An 18117-nucleotide genomic window follows, 5' to 3' on the forward strand; every position below is an offset into this window, starting at 1 on the left:
CACGCCAGAGAGGAGAGATGAGAGCATCGAGCCGCTGCATTTTCCCCGAGATGACCACCAACGGCCAGCAATGTCGCCGCGGCATCAATTCTCTGAGTCTGTCCTTTCTCTCCAACTGTAAAATTTCGTCATTTTCGCCTTGTTCCATGATCGATTTAGCCTGCCAGTCTGGTAGCATATTGTCCTTTAGAAACCTTCTTCGTGGCAGTATTGGGCTCACAGCTCGAGCTCCAGCTAAACTTCCATGAACTACACAAGCTTTTGCTTAACCGGAGGGAATCTAGCCTTGAGCTGAAAACGACTCCGCACATGCCGTTCCAGTGAGGGAAACGAACAACATGACAGTAAGCGAACGTCCTGCCAATTTCGTTAAGACCCACACATTCCTGGACCTGGGCTACCCGGCCCACCATTTTTGTGAACCTCTACATGCAAAGAAACAAGATAGAGAGACCGAGGGAGGAGCTATAGTCCACAGACAATCAACCTCAAATGGACAACCGATCTGCATCGCGCTATCTGGACGCTCATACTGTCAGCGGTACACCTTCTGTTTCGCTCACGACCAATGGCCAATGGCCATGCATGCTTGTCAACATGGTGAGGTAAAAGAAAAAAAGGTGTTTGGCATTGTACAAATTTGTTTGTTCTTGCTCACGAGAAGGCAGTAGGCAGTGTCAGTTAATCGTTTAGTTCGGCGTTTCACAAGAATATATGCCTGTATTTATGGTGGTACCCATAGGCATATAGTGCTGTCTACTTCTTCTTGATCCTGTCCTTGGCTCCTTGCAAAGTTGCAATCCCTCGACGGCAACCTGGCATCCATCCATTCCATCCCTGCGCGGATGCCTTCATAATGGCATCTCGAGCTCCCCAAAAATGCTCAACAAGAAACACCCGCTGCCTATTGGCCTTTTAGTTCGCTCCTCTTCTTCCCATCACCCTCTCTGCTTCTTCGGCCACGCTCACGACTGGCATATACTTCTCTCCCATCACATGTGGCTCGTAGGCGGCCATTTCTGGCTGGCGCTCGCCGTGTCGTACGCTCTCCTGGGCCTTGGGAGCGCCGCCAGCTCAGCGCTCGGCTGCTACTCGCGCATCTTCAGCTTCGGCGACTCCCTCACTGACACCGGCAACTATGTACGCCTCGCGGCGAAGAAGAACCCAAGCCCGTACGGCGAGCCGCCGTATGGGACGACGTTCTTTGGCCGCCCCACCGGACGGGCGAGTGACGGCCGCCTCGTCATCGACTTCATCGGTAAGCTTACTTACTTTTTGGTTGAGAAACACCGGTTACATCTAGTTGGACACTGCCATCGGTAAAGACTTAAGCAAGCTGCTCGCGTCTGCATTTTCTCTTCACCCTTCTGTTTAGCATCTCTGTTTCGTGGTTATTCGAAACTCTGAACTTAATTTTTTTGCTTCAGAAACACCGGTTACATCTAGTTGCACACTACGATCACAGAATATATGCCATCTAGTATTATATACTTGAGTCATGGAGATTCAGTCTTGGTAGAGTTATCACTTGCTTCTCGCTATAAAGAAAATGTTACCGCCCAATGAAAAACAAATACACTTAATGAGCATGAATCTGTAGTTTGATCCCTATCGGGCTACAAATTCAATCTCCCATGTAAATACACAATCATAAATTGGTTCTCCATTTACCTTAAACTTCAAATAATATAAATTTATTGCCAACTTTCAATATATCAGTTAGATTATCTAGCAAGCTAGTAGAAATATAGGAAAAAACTAAGTAATTAAATATTTGAATATTAACAACATGAGAAACAAATACAAGAACTAATTAAAACTGGAAGAAAACAAAATAGGAAATGCATAACAAAATGGAGTCCACAAAATAGGTATTCTATGGCATCACAAAATATCAAGGAATTTTTGAACTAGAAATTATTATCTATGAAAAAACACATCTAAAAGTATACTAGTAAAATAAGGGAGCTCATAATTTATTATTATGAACATTAATGAAGAAATAAATCATATTTGGTGTATTTTAATGATTATTCCTAAGAGATTGTGTGTTTCATGTTCCTATTTTTTACGAGAATGATTCTGTTTTTAATGTATATTATGGTTCATGTTCCTTTTTAGTATATTATTCTTGAGTGTTTCTTTTGCCTCTAATTGTTTCTTAATTTCACATGAAAAAAAAACATATTTTTACTTGCCTTGTTTTCTTGTCGAACCCCACTTTTAATTCTTCTTATTTTGAGTAGGCTCCAATTGACGGTGAACCATCACATCATTGTATTTGTGCTTTGACTATAGTTCATGGAAACCAGGCCATTTTGGTATTGAAAGCTAATCTCAAAATGGATAGCATTACATGTTATCCCATCGTCAATCATATATTTTGACCATAGTGCTAGCCATTTACCATTCTAATGTTCGTCTTTCATGTCCTTTTCCCTTTAGGTAATGAAAGATCTACTATCCTAAGAAATCGAAAACTTAACTCTAAGCCAGTACATCAAGCAAGGACCAACACAACTATAAGTTTATTGAAGAAGTTACAATAGCAAAAAAGTATTTCAAAAGACCAATCTAATATGCACAAAAGTCGAATAAGAAATATGTTGCTAATATCAACCTTAAAATACGTTGGCACCCTCGCCCTCAAAGATCGACAAGATGAGAACGAACAAGAATCACATAATGAAGAACTGATGAAAGGGAAGTCTCATACTCTCATAGCAATGTATCCATCAGGGATGCAACTCAGATCATCATCACCAACCCAACAAATTAGACTACATCAAGGGTTTCCACCCCAAAGAGCGAGAATGGGGATCCAAGATAAACTTAAAGATGTATGCCACTCATATCAAGATCATTGCATCGAACTAGTTAGACATCACCACAACACGATGCCATCTTTGAGGTTACACCAATAAGGACCTGATAATCAATCAAGTTGAAAATCACCCATTGCCACATTGTTGCCACTTCATGTTACCTCCACAAATCTGTACAAAACATCGATCTTCCAAAAGGCGTGTATTTCTTTTATTAGAACCACATGCACACATGACCAATGAGGAAAAATGACTTCCACATCCGTACAATGTCACAAAAACGCAAAGCCGTGATGGTGTCCATCATCAACATCCACCACCAGCACTCAAATAATCACCAGCATCCAAGCCAGCCTAAGTTGGCTTCAGTTGACCTCCCCAACTAGAAATAAAAATCGCTACCTCCATAGACACTTCGGATCGGCCAACATCTGCCATCAACCCATAGACAATGCCCTATTACGCCACAACGAAGAAGAGGGAAGATTTGTTGTTGGTCATGGCAGGGACTTGGGATGTTTAGGACCGGGCGCTTCCGTCGCGATTACGTACCGAGGAATCGACGGTTTTCGTCCTGCCCGCTCCCGCGAGCGGCAGGGCGGAACCCTAAACTCCACTTCGTCCCCACCCTCCCTCCGCCTCCTTCCTCCCTCGCCGCCGCCGGAGGGCGTCTCCGGGCAAAGCCCCGGGGCGCCGGCGGGGCCCCCCTCTCCCCCTCGTCTGGCGGTGGCGGCGCGGGCCGGCGCGGTCGGCAGGGGCGGCGTCTCTGCGCTGGAGGCGTCGGCGCCACCAGTGTGTGAGGTCTGCGTGGCTCCGGCGGGATGGCGGCACGGCTGGTCGCTGGCCGGCGCGTCCCGACGCCGGCGCGGCCGTGGCTGGGGTGGCGGCGGCAGCCCAGATCCGGGCCGGCAGTGCCCAGGTCCTAGGTCCGGGCGGCGTGGTCCAGCCTGGCTGGGGTTTCCCGAAGGGTCCCGTCCAGGGGCAGCCGGGTGTTGCCCTGTGCCCCCGACGACAGAGGAGGGTGCGGGTCGTGGCCGTCGCTAGGGTTTGGCCGGGCTGGCAGTGCTCATGCGTCCTCTGTTTTTCGATCTTGGTAGGGACCAAGATGCCATTTCTGGTTTGCTCCGGCCGGAGAATGGCAGGGTTTGGTGGTTGGGAGGGGGTGCTCCAATGGTGCGGTGGCGGTCGCCGTCACCGCCTTCCCGTTTCCCTCCGGCCACCCTTGACCACCGGGGGACGGTGTGTCTCGGTTTTGTTCCTGCAGGTCTGGTGTGGCACCACTGGACGCCTTGTCCTACATGGACGCTTGCGAGCTTGATGGGGTGTTTGCGAAAGCAATGCAAGGCGCTTGCCATTGCCGGCGACGACGACGTCCTTGGACGCCGTTAACCTTCTTGGAGGCGTGGCCATGACACTCATCTTGTCGCCGGTTGCCTGCCCCTGGGTTCTGTCTGCTACCCTAGTTACTAGCGATCCTCCAAGCTCCTCCTCGAAGCCCCTTTCGTTGAGGCCATGCGTCAGGCAGTATCCGGCTTCATATAGATGGTGTGTCTCCCCTTTGCGCGACCATTCCCGAGCCTAGGGTGGCTGTCTGTGGGTGCGTCGTGGCAGGAGGCACTCCGGTGTTCCTCAGCAGCTGGTGGTTTGTCGTGATGGCATGCGCTGAGACTTAGGAGTTTTTCTTGGGGTGGGTGCCGAAGCTCCCGCGAAAGCACTGCACAGCTGGTCTGTGCCGACAACGATGACGCTCGCGAGCGCCATTTCCCTTCCTGGAGGCGCTGTCATGAAGTTTCCCCCTTCGAGCTCTGGAGGTTCGCCGGCTTCACTAGCGTAGTTAGCCAGCTCTCGGGGTGCTGGTGGTCCTCTGTTCGACATGTTGCTCAGTGTGCTAGTCCTGCATGGTTTCAGATCCGCGGAGTGGCGTCTCGGGGAGCCGCCGGTGTTTTGCTGAAGTCTTGGGCGTTCTCGGCGAACCTGTAGTTTAGGGCCTGGCCCTGGTCTGCGTGTTCCTTTGTTGTAGGCTTTAGCTCATCACCACCTGAGCTTGTATCTCTAGCTGGTGTCCCCAGTTTTTTCTTTGTTCTTCTTTTTCTTTGCTGCGTGCTATCTTGTACTCCTGGCCGGTTGATGGCTTTGTTAATTCAAAGCTGGGCTCGTCGAGCCTTCTCTTTATTACTTGGGATGTTTAGGTCTACCAAATAACTCCGGATTTATGGAATTTCCATAAATAATGGAAAAACACTCATAAAACAAATTGGACAAGCAATAGGCAATTATCCATTAATTGGTAGTGGAATTCTATCAGCGAAATTTAGATCTAGTTATGTTAGTTAATAGAAACTAGTAGAGTACTCGCTTTGTGCTCTTGAGCCTTGTATTTTTCGAAAAGGGGAGTACACGTACACGGCTTATGTTTGAGCATCTTCCAATGATCTTGAAGCTGAACTGTATACGTTGGCCAATAATTAAGTTGTGTACATAGACAGTAGGTAGAAGTACCAGATCTTTGTTGTGTTAATCTGGATGTGCCTAGTTTACCTGTCACGTTAGTGTTTTATCTGAAACTCTGAAATAATGTAAGGCCAGAGACGTGCTTTGTTCACGTTGCGGCTGTGTCCTAGTCGTAAGGAGAAGTAGTCTCCAGTTCTCTTAGTTCGCTAGAGATGTGCGAGGTGATCGGCCACGATAACGTCCGGGGGATGGCGCGGAACAAACGGATCGTGGGCGAGCAACTCGGACACGTTGTAATCCTTATGAATAAAAGGAGAAAACGGAAAAGACGCAGTTGTTGAGCGCGTCGCAAAACTGTCATTCTCTCTGTGCGTTTTTTCGTCAGTTTCGTCAGTGAGATAGAGGTTCTGAGCGACATCGCATCATCACAAATTTGTTCTCCACCGTGATCGCGTTGAGTGTAGAGGCCCGTGATCTTTCACTTGGTATCAGAGCCTTAGGTCTGAGGCGGCGTTCGTGGTGGCGGAGTTGGATCGGTGGCGAGAGGAGACGGTGACCAGAGATGGGGGACAGGACACCACTTGGCGGCGGCACCGGTGGCAGCGGTGGTGGGAGGTACCAGACGCCCGCCAGGAGGCAGGATGCCGACGCCGGTGCGGTCGTCGTTCGAGCTGCGCCGCGAGGTGGAGTGCCTGTGCAGTACCCACAGCTCACCGGCACAAATTACGGCGTGTGGGCCGTGAAGATGAAGATCATCATGCGCACCCTCGGGTGCTGGTCGGCAATCGACGGCAAGGGCGCACATGACCAGAGCAAGGATGAGGACGCTTTCGCCGCGCTCTCGCAGTCACTCCCGGATGCGATGGTCATGGCCATCGCGGAGTTTGACACCGCAGCGGAAGCGTGGGAGGCGATCAGGCAGATGCGAGTCGGTGAGGACCGCGTCAAGAAGGCGCGAGTAAAGCAGCTCAAGCGTGATCTCGATCGGATGCAGATGAGCGACGGCGAGTCCGTCACAACATTCGGGGAGAGGCTGACCACACTTGCCGCCGAGATCCGAACCCTAGGTGAGAAAATTGATGATGAAAAGATTATAGATGTATTGTTCAATGCTGTGCCCGAAAGGTTCTCGGATGTTGTGAACACGATCGAGCAGTGGGGTGACCTCACCACCATGCCTGTCTCTGAAGCAATTGGGAGGTTGGCAGCGTTCGAGAGCGGGCAGCGGGGACGCCGTCGGAACAGTGGAGGGAAAGATGAGCAACTCATGCTCATGACCCGTGCATTGGAACAATTGATGCAGAACAAGAAAGGAGGTGCGAGCGGTTCTGGTGCCCCTGGCGGACAGAAGGCCGGTGGGAAAACTGATCGCACAAAACCACAGAAGAACTCTGAAGCTGACCGAGGCAAGCAGAAGAAGAAAGGAAAATTCGATATTGCCAAGGTCAGGTGCTATAACTGCAATGAGAAGGGCCACTTTCAATCTGACTGTCCGGAGCCAAGAAAGGAAAAGGCAAACTTGGCAGAACAGGAAGATGATGATCCAGCGCTGCTAATGCTGGAAGCCTGCGAAGTGACATATCAAAATAATTTTGTGACAGAGCAGGTGTTCTTGAATGAGGAGAAAGTGATACCCAAACTCACTGGCAGTCAGGAGAGCTCTTGGTATCTGGATTCAGGAGCTAGCAATCACATGACAGGCAATCCTGATAAATTTGCAGAATTGGATTGCACGGTTCATGGTAAGGTGAGATTCGGTGATGGGTCTGCAGTAGAGATCTGTGGCAGAGGTGCCATACTGATGCAATGTCTCACCGGCGAGCACCGAGTGCTGTCAGATGTGTACCTAATCCCAAGACTAAAGAGTAACATCATCAGCTTGGGGCAACTTGAAGAAAACGGCTGCAAGTACACGGGTGAGGATGGTGTCATGACCATTTGGGACAAGAGCAGGAAGGTGCTTGCTAGAGTGCCAAGAACACGCAATAGAATGTACATTCTGAAGATTCAGCCTGCTGAGCCAGTGTGCCTGTTGTCACATGCAGATGAGGATGCCTGGCTGTGGCACATGAGGTTTGGTCACATAAATTTCAGATCACTACGTGAGCTAGCTACAGATGAACTAGTGGATGGCATGCCAGTGATTGATCAAGTAGACCAAATCTGCGATGGGTGCATGATTGCAAAACAGAAGCGACTATCGTTTCCTGTTCAGGCAAAGTACAGAGCACAAACTCAGCTGGAGCTCTGGCATGGAGACCTTTGCGGACCAATTTCACCTATCACACCGGGAGGAAAACAGTATTTCCTGCTGCTGGTCGATGATTTCTCACGGTACATGTGGATTGTGCTGTTACATAGCAAAGATGAAGCTTTTGGTGCTATCAAGAAAGTGCAGTCAGCTGCAGAATTGGAGAAAGGCCTGAAACTAAAAGCAATTCGTACTGACAGAGGTGGGGAATTTAACTCAGATGAGTTTGTCGCCCATTGTGAAAGTCGAGGTATAAAGCACTTCCGTACCGCACCTTACACACCTCAGCACAATGGTGTGGTCGAGCGGAGGAATCAGACTGTAGTGGCGATGGCGAGAAGCCTCCTGAAGAGCATGGGGGTGCCATCAAGGTTTTGGGGAGAAGCAGTGTCCACTGCAGTGTACCTCCTCAACCGAGCTCCAACTAAAAGTGTGCAACACATGACACCTTATGAAGCGTGGCATGGGAAGAAACCATCAGTGGGTCACCTGCGCACATTTGGTTGTACAGCCCACGTCAAGATAGTTGGGCCTGGTCAGTCGAAACTGTCGGACAGAAGCAGACAGATGGTGTTCATAGGCTATGAGAGTGGATCAAAGGCCTACCGAATGTACAATCCTGAAGATAGAAAGCTGGTGGTAGCTCGGGATGTGGTGTTTGAGGAGGGAAGGCCTTGGGACTGGAGCTCAGCATGCTCGGTGAAAGATGTCAATCAGGAACCCCTGATTGTTCTGTATCCAAATCGGCAGGAACCTGAAGAAGTACCAGATACAGCAGAGAAGCTCGCTGAAACTCCTGTCATGGCAGGAAAGGCAGCGGATTCTGCTGCAGCGGGAGCCCCGCGAAAGGGATCGAACACCAGGCAAGCTGGAGATGGCACAGCCATTCCGTATCCACTCGATCTGGAAGCCACTCCTGCCACTTCTCCCCACATCCAGGTCGACCTCGATTCCCCGTACACTGAGCCCTCTCAAGGGCCTCAAGGAAAACGACTTCTGGAGGAACTTTATGAGGAGACCGAGCCAATAGAAACTGCATACAATGGCTTGTGCTTGTTTGGGCTGGAGGAACCAGCCAGTCATGTTGAAGCTCTGAGAGATTCATGCTGGAAAGCGGCAATGAAAGAAGAGCTTACATCAATTGAGGAGAATGGAACATGGAGGTTGTGTGAGCTTCCTAACGGACACCGACCAATTGGTTTAAAATGGGTGTTCAAGCTGAAAAGAAATCCAAGCGGAGAAATTGTCAAGCATAAGGCAAGACTCGTTGCAAAAGGTTATGTGCAACGGAAGGGCAAAGACTTCGAGGAAGCCTTCGCTCCTGTAGCTCGCCTCGAATCTGTGCGCCTGCTCATAGCAATGGCAGCGCAATATGCTTGGAAGATCCATCAGATGGATGTGAAATCAGCCTTCTTGAATGGTGATTTGACTGAAGAGGTGTACGTCAGCCAACCACCAGGGTATGAGGTCGATGGACAAGCGAGCAAGGTCTACAAATTGAAAAAGGCCTTGTATGGTCTTCGTCAAGCTCCCAGGGCTTGGAACTCAAAACTTGACAAAACCTTGTCAGATCTTGCCTTTGAAAGGTGCCCATCAGAGGCTGGCTTGTATCGGAAGAAGGTAAAAGACTCCATCCTCATTGTTGGTGTATATGTGGACGATCTTGTGATAACTGGTGCTGACAACAAAGAGATAGATGATTTCAAGAAACAGATGAAATCTAAATTTAGCATGACTGACCTTGGGCTCTTGAGCTACTACCTGGGAATTGAAGTGAAGCAGTCTGAAGACGGGATCACTCTCTGTCAGTCAGGCTATGCGACACGAATCTTGGAAAGGATGGGAATGAGGAACTGCAATTCTGTACATATTCCTATGGAACCAAGACTGAAACTCAGCAAGGACAGTCAATCAGATACAGTTGATCCTACTGAGTATAGAAGTGTGGTGGGGAGTCTGAGATATCTGCTACACACCAGGCCTGATCTAAATTATGCAGTTGGATATGTGAGTAGATTCATGGAAAAACCTACCAAGGAACACATGATGGCAATTAAACAAATTCTGAGGTATGTGAAAGGAACCATCAATCTGGGCTGCAATTACAGGAGGCTCTCAAGCAAGCCAAGCCTTCTGGGATACTCTGACAGTGACCATGCAGGTGATATAGATGATCGGAAGAGTACTACAGGGGTGCTGTACTACTTTGGCCACTGTCCAATATCATGGGTTTCTCAAAAGCAGAAAATTGTGGCACAGTCATCGTGTGAGGCTGAGTATGTTGCCGCTGCATGTGCAGCATCCCAGGGAGTATGGCTAGCTCGACTGGTGGAAGAGCTGCTTGGCAGTGGAAGTGTCAAGTTCACGATCAGAATTGACAACCAGTCTGCTATCTCACTGTGCAAAAACCCTGTGTTTCATGATAGGACCAAACACATTGACGTGAGATACCATTTTGCAAGAAGCTGTGTTGAACAAGGCAAACTGGAGGTGGAGCACGTCAGAACTAATGAACAGCATGCTGATATTCTCACGAAGGCACTAGCAAGATTTCGATTCCAAGAGCTCAAGGAGAAGATCGGCATGTGTGTGGTAAACACAGGACATCAAGATTAAAGGGGAGAAATGTTGTGTTAATCTGGATGTGCCTAGTTTACCTGTCACGTTAGTGTTTTATCTGAAACTCTGAAATAATGTAAGGCCAGAGACGTGCTTTGTTCACGTTGCGGCTGTGTCCTAGTCGTAAGGAGAAGTAGTCTCCAGTTCTCTTAGTTCGCTAGAGATGTGCGAGGTGATCGGCCACGATAACGTCCGGGGGATGGCGCGGAACAAACGGATCGTGGGCGAGCAACTCGGACACGTTGTAATCCTTATGAATAAAAGGAGAAAACGGAAAAGACGCAGTTGTTGAGCGCGTCGCAAAACTGTCATTCTCTCTGTGCGTTTTTTCGTCAGTTTCGTCAGTGAGATAGAGGTTCTGAGCGACATCGCATCATCACAAATTTGTTCTCCACCGTGATCGCGTTGAGTGTAGAGGCCCGTGATCTTTCAATCTTGCCCTTCACGACGTTTGGTGTCAAGATCATCCTACAGAATCGAAGATGCTGCCATTGACCGATCTCATGCATGTATGTGGCAACCTGCCAGAAATCTTCGCACTGCTGCATCTTGGCCCGCTCAAGAATATGTCTGAAGCTGCGCCACTGATATGGACCCGTCGCTTACCTAGACGTTCTTGATCAAAAGGGCACCCGCAAACCGAGTTAATGTTCTTCGAACAATTATGCACCTGTCTTAATTTTCCCAGTATATGGTTCACAATGCAGGAGGCCAGGAGCCCTGCTCCGGTGCTCCCCTAAACAAAGTTGAAGGGTCGTAGTTCGTTTGTTTTTTCATATGTTGGGTCCACCGAAATCCATATCCAACTCATGTATACCCGTCGACGTCTGTATTGATATGGTATGTGTACCTCACGTAAGAAGAAAAAAGAGGTCACGTGACCAGTTAACGATCTCATCCGTCTAAGTATCGTCCCGCGTCGTACAATAACGAGGTACAACACAACGCGGACCATACATGCTTGTATAGGGCTGTACGGACGGTGGAGCTACACCGAAATTACGATCGTGCATCCGCGCTTGTTGTGTTTGACGTGTCCATAATTTTTTCAGGGGAGGAGCAGAAGTGACAATGCAGATGTAAAAGTACTAACGATCGAGTCTTGCTTGGCGTTTATTTATCCGCTGCTGCAGTGCAGTAGTTTTTGGATAAAAACCATAGTATAAATTTTAAATAATTTTCGAATATGGATATCCGGGGATATTCGTCGTACCATATCATATACCATATACCGTAGCTAGCTAGTGCAATGTTGAGAGTAAGATATATCATTACATCATTGTCCGTCAGATTCCATGAAACCAAATATGAATATTAATCTTGAAAATTGTTTTAAAATATCTTTTCTGCCTAAACTGTGTACGTTGGGCGACTAATTAATATGTGTACAGTAACTAACAAGTACCAGATCGATCTTGCATGGCCTTCTGAACATTCTGTGTCAAGATCATTCGCCTGTATGAAGTACAGGATCGAAGACCGAATGTTCTTCGAACGATTATTACACACTTTCCTTAGCTTGTCTATGTATGGTCAGTACAATGTAGTAAGTGTCGGAGCGGTTTTAGTTGAAATTTAAATTAAAACTTAGACATTTAGTATGGATCGGATGAAGTAACAATCAAGTCTTGCTTGGTGTTTATTTGGGGTGTTGCAGCGCAAGAGTTTGGGCTGGCCAATGTGACGGCCATCCAGGAGGGCACCGCCCCGGCGGACTTCCAGCACGGCGCCAACTTCGCCATCATCTCGGCGACGGCGAACAACGGGTCCTTCTTCGCCGGCAAGGGGATGGACATCACCCCCTTCTCGCTCGACACGCAGATGATCTGGTTCAGGGCCCACATGCAGCAGCTCTCGCAGAACAGTAAGCACGCCTATTACATATCACCATTACCAAGTTTAAGCCCACCGCGCGCCTAGCTTGAAAGAGTGCTGCTGCATTTCCTAGCCGGCGTCAACGTGCTGAGCGACGCGCTGGTGGCGCTCGGGGAGATAGGGGGCAACGACTACAACTTCGCCTTCTCCAAGGGCATCCCGCGCGACAAGGTGCGCGCCTTCGTGCCGGCCGTCGTCGACAAGCTCGCCGCGACGGTGGAGGAGCTGATCGGGATGGGCGCGAGGGCGTTCATGGTGCCCGGGAACCTGCCCTTCGGCTGCGCGCCGCTCTACCTGCGCCGCTTCCGGAGCGCCGTCGGCAGGGACTACGACGCGAGCACGGGCTGCCTGAGCTGGTTCAACAGGTTCGCCGAGTACCACAACCGCGTGCTCAACGCGCGGCTCGACCAGCTCCGGCTCCTCCACCCGGAGGTCACCATCGTCTACGCCGACTGGTACGGCGCCATGATGAGCATATTCCAGGCCCCCGGAAGGCTAGGTACGTGTACACCCGTGGCTAGCTCTACTTCTTATTTTTCTTCTCCTTTTGCTTTCGCGTTCTAAGACGGCGACATCGTACCAACCATAGTTGTTTGTCTGGTATACACCACTGTTTCTTCGGGAACAGGCGATTTACACAAAATAACCCTTTATTGAAAAAAACGCACAAAATGACCTTCCGAGCAAACTATTTCACGCATCTAACCCTTTTGTGTGACGCCCTTCACAAGGGCGCCACACCTGTCTATGTGGCGCCCGTGGGAGCAGCGCCACACATTGTCGGTAGACAAGCTGGAGCCACCACGTATGACAGAATGTGTGGCGCCCTTGCGAAGGGAGCCACACAAAAGGGTGTGGCGCCCTTGTGAAGGGAGCCACATAGAAGGGTGTGGCGCCCTTACGAAGGAAGCCACACAAAAGGGTTAGAAACGTGAAATAGTTTGACTGGAAGGTCATTTTGTACTATTCTTAGGCAAAAGGGTTATTTCTGTGGAAATCGCCTTGGGAACACTAGCTGTGGCCTGTGGGGCGAATACAGGGTAACACGGGCACTGCAGACATATATGGTTAAGCAGTTGTGGCCAGACAAGCAGAAGCAACGTACAGCAGCATGCACGTCGTACGTGTCGTGGCCTGTTTGCTATAGCTAGTAATATACTTGGGCCACTGGTTCACGTGCACTTAGGGGCTGTTTGGTTCAGTGGCTATCCACTGGATGGCAAGGGATAACCACTTTTTTGGTGGTTGCCGCACGTTTGGTTTGGAGGGTGGAGATGGTTAGGGATAACCAGATTCTTGAAATATGCCTCAAAAAACTGGTTGAGCTGCTCCAGCAAAAAGAGCTGGATGAGGCCAACCACTCTCCGCTCGCTCACCGCGAAACGTTTTCGCTCGCTCATCTCCCTATACCGGTCGCCGGCCGCGCGAGCCACGGGCAGGGGCGAGGCTCGCCGTGCGCGCGGGCAAGGTCGCCGGCCGCTCGCCACGCCGTTGGAGCCGGCCGCCCCGCGCCGCGCCCTGCAGCTCGGCCCACGTCGCGCCCTCGCCGCTGCGCTCGCCACGCCGTTGGAGCCGGCTGCCCCGCGCTGCAGCTCCGCCCACACCCTCGCCCTCGCGCGGTACCTTGATGCCGTCCGTGCACGACTCGCCGCGCGTCGGGGTGGCCTCGCCTTGCAGCGCCTCCACCCAAGGCCTCGCCTCTCCTCTCGCCGGCGCCATGCTCCCTACTCCTCTTGCATTCTCTCTCTGCAGGGGCTATGGATTGGGACGTCGACGCGGGGCGCGCGGGCGTGCGGCTGATGGGCTGAGCAAAGTGATCCATGTGCGGCGGCCGGTTGCTGAACTAAAGTGAGACGATAGCTGAACCGGTAGCAAACTTGACTAGCTAATATGTAAGGGACTAGCTAGCTTTCTCCTCGATCTCTTGCCTTCAGCTAGCTTGTGTTGATTTCCTCTTCTTTTCTTTTTTACTGTTAAAGATTTGTATCCATCTACTGTATTTAGTAATAGAGAATTTGGTGAAATAGATTAGAGTTTTTATCCCCAATTAAGCTTATTCATAATTTAGAGGTATTCTCACCTTCCCAATTGAAAAGGTAACTACATCAGCTCGTCCAGTCTTCATCCTCTGAACCAAACACAAAATAGGCTATCCCTAACCACCTTGTAACCTTTGTAACCAAACAGAAAAAACGGCTACCACTAACCACGTGGTTGGGGATATCCCCATCCCCTGACTCATATCCCCTAAACCAAACAGCCCCTTAGCTACCTTCGGTAAAAAGGTATCCAGCTAACAATGAGTGCGCTTACAACCACGATTTTGGGTACGTTCTAGTAAGGCATATATTGGATTGCAATAAGAGCATGCATGCATGGCCTGCCCTTCTTATGCCAAGGATAATCACTATGTAAAATTCTAAGAATTCACTCACTGTGATGGAGATAACATGCTAGTTAAACTATATTCAATATAAAATCATATTGCTGCAATTTTCTCATCGGATAATAATCGTGGTAAACACTAGGAACACATTCCGTGAACGGGAATTGCTGAAATTTACTTGTATGTTTTTTTCATAATTTCTTGTATATATTTACTTCCAAAGATATATATTTACTTGTATGTTTTTTTCATAATTTCTGGACACATAAAAATGAAATTTTTGATTTTTTTTTAAAAAGCGATATCCCTGGAGATCAGCAGCTACAACTGATTTTTGCAATTCATAGCCCAGTTTACAATAACAAACCTTTGCTACAAGTTTTGACATTTTTTTGTTTCTAAAGTGATGGACTGAATTTAAACTGAAATTGTGAAATGCTATATGTTCTATCTTGGTGATAAATTATTTCTCAAATTTTTCATACTTTTAACGAGTGTGCTTTCAAGTTAGTTGCGACGATTGCCCACTAGCATTGGTGCACATTGCACTGGACACGTTTTAGGGTTTTCATGTGATTATGCTATATGTTCTATCTTGGTGCTAAATTATTTCTCAAATTTTTCATACTTTTAACGAGTGTGCTTTCAAGTTGGTTGCGACGATTGCCCACTAACATTGGTGCACATTGCACTGGACACGTTTTAGGGTTTTCATGTGATTATGCTAGGATATTTATGGAAGGAAATAAATTGGGAAAATCCTGTGCCGAGCGGACTTATAGTTACACACAAGGTCGATTGGGAAAACTGATCCCCGACTGGCTTTCTATCAGTGAAAGCGTTTTCCCAACCAATTTGTTCGGTTGGGAATATAGCGATGTGATATAATGATTGTGGTAACGCCAAGACGCAAGGCCAACCCAATATGGAATTTCTTTATTATCTCTATTATTTCCTATTTATTTTCATATTTTTTTCTTTCTTTCTCCTTTTTCATTTCCCTTTATTTTTTGTTTTGTTTTGTTTTTCTTTTATTTTATTTTTTTTGCATATTTCCTTACTTATTTTATTTATTTTTTTTGTTTTCGAATCATATGAAATACTTCGGTGTAATACATGAAGTTTTTTTATAACCTCGTGAACAATTATTTTTGAACTGTGTGAACATTTTTATCTACAAACATTTTTAGCCTCGAAAACCCTGTAACTTTTTCTGGTCTAAGAATTTTTTCTCAATTTATAAATAATAATGTATACTGTAGAAATTTTGAGACATAAAAAGTAAAGAAAATTTAAGATACATCTTCATGGGCTGTGCCAGATGCAGCCCATGCAAGATTTGCGTCTAGTGCCGGTCTGTTAACCAACACAGCATGCAACGTAATTGGGGAGGTGCTATATACCGACCGGGTCGGCACGGACGGGGTGCCGTACACCCCTCGACCCGGCGGCTGTTAATTGGGCCGCGGCCCATCAGGTAAATGCATTTTTTCTATTTACAGGTTTGTTTTTAAAAACTATCATTTTTTGTTTCTTTCTATGTTTTTAAAATTTGTTCAAAATTGGTTGTATATAGATTTTAGAAATGAAAGATTTTAATTTTTAAAAAAAGTGAAAATTGTTCAAAATTTAAAACCTATTTAAACTCCAAAAATCGTTCAAAATTCATAATCTGTTCGAAATTTCGGAAACCTTTCAAATATCAAAATTAATTCAAATTTCGAAATTTTTGTTCAAGACTAAAAATTTATTCAAATTTTAAAATTGTTCAGATTTTGAAATTCATTCAAATTTAAAATGAACATTTTTCATTTTGAATATTTTTTCCAACTTGAACTTTTTAAAATTTTCGAAAATTATTTGCGAACAGAAAAATAAAACGGGAAAAAGAAAAGAAAAAAGGAAAACAGGAAAACAGGAAAGAAAAAACGAAAAACCAACATAAAACTGAAAAAAAAAACGAAAAACCAACTGCCAACGGAAAAATCAATAGGCAGATATATGAGCCAGGCCCATGCCCCGCAGAAGGTGTGCGGCGATCGCGTCGGTGTGTAGGATTTGCCCCGTAACTGATCCTGTGCTGTCGTCCCTGCAGGAATCACGAACGCTCTGGTCGCCTGCTGCGGCAACCAGACCGTGGCGTGCGGCAAACCTGGTTGCAGCGTCTGCGACGATCCATCCACGTACGGCTCATGGGACGGGACGCACCCGACGGAGGCCGTGTACAAGGTGATCGCCGACGGCGTGCTACACGGGCCGCACTCGTCTCCGCTTCCTCTGGCCAAGACTTGCCCTCCCAGCTGAGGAAACCCTCTGCTTGGTTTGCCGATCCGTAGAAGAAAGACTAAACAGATTGTCTTGATTGTGTGATATCATGCTTGGAATACGGTAACAGCTTCAGTTCAGAATATAGGCGAGATTTGACAGGTTTCGTATAGTGAAGATGCAGTGTCTTAATACTAGTGGTAGTGGCAAGGGCATTGAAGCTTTTTTTTTTTTTTGGATTTGTCTCCTAGTCAAGTAGAGTCCTCTGTTAATTCAATAAAAAATCTTGATTTACAAAGAACTTTAATCATGCTAAAGAGAAATGAGGACAAGGTTTAAAAAAGGTGACGCTTCTTTAAATAGTGTGGTTCTACAAGAAGCAAAAGGGCTTAGCGTGGACTTGGAGGAGGAAAAGCAACAAGGCTCTGATGGTCAGAAGGACCTCATACTCAATAAACCTAGGCAGAAACGGGTTTATATAAAAAGAACGTCTAAAGTTTCTGTAGTTTGGAGAAGTGTAAAAATCAATAATAAAAATAAGGACTAATAAAATGATGTTAATTACTGGAATAGTGGTGATTGTAGAGACCCCGCTAAACATGCTGTATTACACGAGGTGACTAGGGAAAATAAGTTAGATTATTTTTGTCGTTTTGGAAACACCGCACGGACGCACAAAAATCTTGATTGAGTTCTTGCAAGTGTATCATGGGAACAAAAATAAAATTAGTCAGTGTTCGAGCTTTGGCTAGAGAAGTCCTCAATTGCACGCCTTCATTGACTGGCTGCAATGCCGGTGAACAATATCACAAGAGTAATAAAGAGACAATTTGAACCGACTAAGGTGAACAATATCACAAGAATAATAGTTTTGAATGATCCCTAGTTATGGATTATGGTGCAGTTCAAGATTCCAAGAAAGGTGAGTTTTTGGCAGAGCTTTTACTTATTTGTGACGAATGATTCATTGCCTATGTTAGCGGGCAGGGATTTTAATATCAAGAAGAATAAGATGCCAGTTTTAATGCTAGATGGCTCTTTGTTGTAATGCGGTTATCGAAAGTCCTGACCAGATTGTTCACCTGGGCTAATAGGAAAGAAACACCGTACCGACACACGAAAATCTTGATAGACCTCTTGCAAGTGTGTTATGGGAACAAACAAAATTAGTCAGTGTTCGAACTCTGGCAAGAGAAGTCCCCAATTACACGCCATTGTTGATTTACTGCGGTGAACAATATTACAAGAATAATAAGGAGACTTTTCCATTGAAACCCTCTTTGAGTGATATGGTGGTCAAGGAGTGGTTCGCGACATCTCATGGGGCCACTCCAATAGAGCTATGGCAGAATAAGATCCGTCACCTCTCGAAAAAAATTAGATGTTGGGAGAAAAATCAAAGCAACATTTATAAAAAAATATAAACATTGGATGCTTGACGTTAT

At 47.1% G+C, this 18117-nt stretch overlaps 1 protein-coding gene across 1 annotated transcript; it reads left to right on the forward strand.

The window, feature by feature from the left end:
* The first annotated feature begins 789 nt into the window (after positions 1-789).
* Positions 790-16973, forward strand: LOC127343145 (GDSL esterase/lipase At1g28600). Its single transcript, XM_051369258.2, has 4 exons — positions 790-1258; positions 11804-12010; positions 12095-12520; positions 16503-16973. Exons 1-4 carry the CDS (start codon positions 880-882, stop codon positions 16709-16711), a joined length of 1221 nt encoding a protein of 406 aa, XP_051225218.1. The 5' UTR covers positions 790-879; the 3' UTR covers positions 16712-16973.
* The last annotated feature ends 1144 nt before the right edge of the window (positions 16974-18117 follow it).

This window comes from Lolium perenne, chromosome 3, assembly GCF_019359855.2.
Source record: "Lolium perenne isolate Kyuss_39 chromosome 3, Kyuss_2.0, whole genome shotgun sequence".
In the NCBI taxonomy this organism is placed as follows: domain Eukaryota; kingdom Viridiplantae; phylum Streptophyta; class Magnoliopsida; order Poales; family Poaceae; genus Lolium; species Lolium perenne.